At 43.4% G+C, this 2,225-nt stretch overlaps 1 protein-coding gene across 1 annotated transcript; it reads right to left on the bottom strand.

The window, feature by feature from the left end:
* Positions 1 to 261: 261 nt before the first annotated feature.
* SARC_11806 (hypothetical protein) lies at positions 262 to 1,235 on the bottom strand (the record flags this gene model as incomplete). Its single annotated transcript, XM_014294101.1, has 2 exons — positions 262 to 536; positions 1,163 to 1,235. The coding sequence occupies 2 exons, from the start codon at positions 1,233 to 1,235 to the stop codon at positions 262 to 264; spliced, it is 348 nt and encodes a 115-aa protein (XP_014149576.1).
* Positions 1,236 to 2,225: the final 990 nt, after the last annotated feature.

The following is a 2,225-nucleotide window of genomic DNA, read 5'->3' as shown; positions in this document are numbered from 1 at the left end:
TATATATATTGTGTGTGTGTGTGTGTGTGAAGGCAAAAATAATCCACAATACTTTAGCTAAATAGCGAGATTAGCTAAATTCTGTATTGAGACCTACACCCGATGGGGCATTGAGACTCTCTTTAATGACCGCAATTGTGAGCAGATGCATAAACCAATTCAAAATATATCTCAAAACATTCCCCAATTCTCCCACCATATGCAGAAGCGCCGAAAAATACGTATCTATAAAGTCGGGCTCATGACATGTATTTCTTTATTTCAATCATTCTGAGGTGCGCTTACCCGACGAGCAGCCTCCCAGAGTCGTCTCATAACTCTCTGCACATTCTCGAGTCCGCTCACAACCTCATCTTCACCCTGCTCATCTCCTGGTGCAATACGTCCTGTTTCGGTGGAAGCACCTTCTGAGCTATTGGAGGTGCCCCCCACCGTAGGTATGACACTGGAGTGTGGCGTTTGGTCGTGTTGTGTACAGCAGTAAGGTGTACCGTCTTTTCTGACCCGCACCAGGCGCGCACAGTCCCACAGCAATCCTATGTGAATACACACATCAGAGATATCAGTATTATAATATGTAGTGTGATGCATATGCAGAAATGGGTCCTACATGGCATCGCGGATACGTTTTAATGAATAGCGTACAGGCTAGAGGTCAGGGGTTGACAAGTGTGTACATAGGATATGCAGCCGAATCACAAGAGATACGAGGCACGCGCAAGTTAGGCAACTCTATAGAGATACGAGACCTTTAAGTTAGGCACATATACATTGGCATTGGCATAAACCAGATGTGTATACATTCACAATCGACAATTAAAAAATGATCCGATAGCGCCGGCAAAAAAAAGTGTAGAACAATACTGTAGTTTCTCACGATATGAGTGGATTCCAGAAAATCTTTCACAGACATCAACCACTTACGGTAGAGAACCCGTGGGATACACTATCATACATGCGGACCTAAATGCTGTGTGGACATACTCTGAGTGCCTGTGTGGTGTGCAGGTAGTTGTGATAGCAGCACCGCACATGTGCGTATTTAATATGTATATAAGTGCACGCGAACAAATCAACCACCACACAGACATGGAGTGGTTTGTACGACCTGAATTGGTCTATCTTCCTCGAAAAGCGAAAGAGTGATTCATATGGGCCCTACCTCGCCAAACATCTGAGTACTCAAGTAGCAAGATGGCTTGGTATCTCTGAGTATTCCTATTGTGGTCTTCCATAAGGGGCCCTCTAACGCGACATATATATGCACACCGTATGTGTAAACACTGGAAATCATTATAAAGCACGACAGGCACACTTGTATGGCATGTCACAGATAGTGTGGGAACGGTCTATGGGGAAGCAACACGTGGTGAGTAACTCACATTTACATTGTCACACACCACCAGCAGAACGACCAATGTCACAGACACATCTGGTCTGCAGGTGATGGTTTACCACGTGTAGTAGTAAACACCGATCACTTCCGCTGCTATGATGACGTACACGCACGTAATTCTTGATCCGTATCGAGGTATGATCTCATTTTGTGTTCAAAACCGTAGAAAAATAAGGAGCCATGTTGTGCTCGCCTTCCTAAACGCAGAATAAATCAGGGAAGACTTCGTTCTAGTTAATATATAGCCGGTCTTCGCTCTAGTCAAGATATACGCATGGTACGTACCACGTACGTACCATGCGTATATGTGCAGTGACAGTACGCAACCATAGCCCTCGCTGACTAGCTTGGGAACACAAGTAACACAGACAACTGTATGCTCCTCCTTGCTGAACATGGCCCCGAGAAGAATACTCTTGCCTGCTATAGAACAGTGTACGTACAACAGATGGACTATCATACCCGACTTCCAGTGCGGCGAGTGGTTTATTAACCGCATAGAAACAGCTGCAGCCTCATCTACCCACAGCACCGGCAGTTCAATGTTTATCCACGTGCCTCTGGGGTGTCTTTCGAGCGCTCTAATGTGAAATAAAAGTGATCAAATTGTCAACAGATACAGAAAATTATATGTGCATACATCAATATAAAGTTATTAGGTGTGTTAGAATTCATGAGCCTCCCAGTCAGAAGATGATGTCGGAAAATATGTGGAGAGCTTATCATCGCAGAAAAAAATGTCGTGAAACATTTCTATATGCATATGTATATGTATATGTACATGGATATATATATATATATATATATTTATTATAATATATCTAGTATA

The sequence above is a fragment of the Sphaeroforma arctica genome, assembly GCF_001186125.1.
Source record: "Sphaeroforma arctica JP610 unplaced genomic scaffold supercont1.1887, whole genome shotgun sequence".
NCBI lineage: Eukaryota > Ichthyosporea > Ichthyophonida > Sphaeroforma > Sphaeroforma arctica.
The sequence above is the reverse complement of the archived record's forward strand: the minus strand, read 5'-3'. Positions and strand labels throughout refer to the sequence as shown.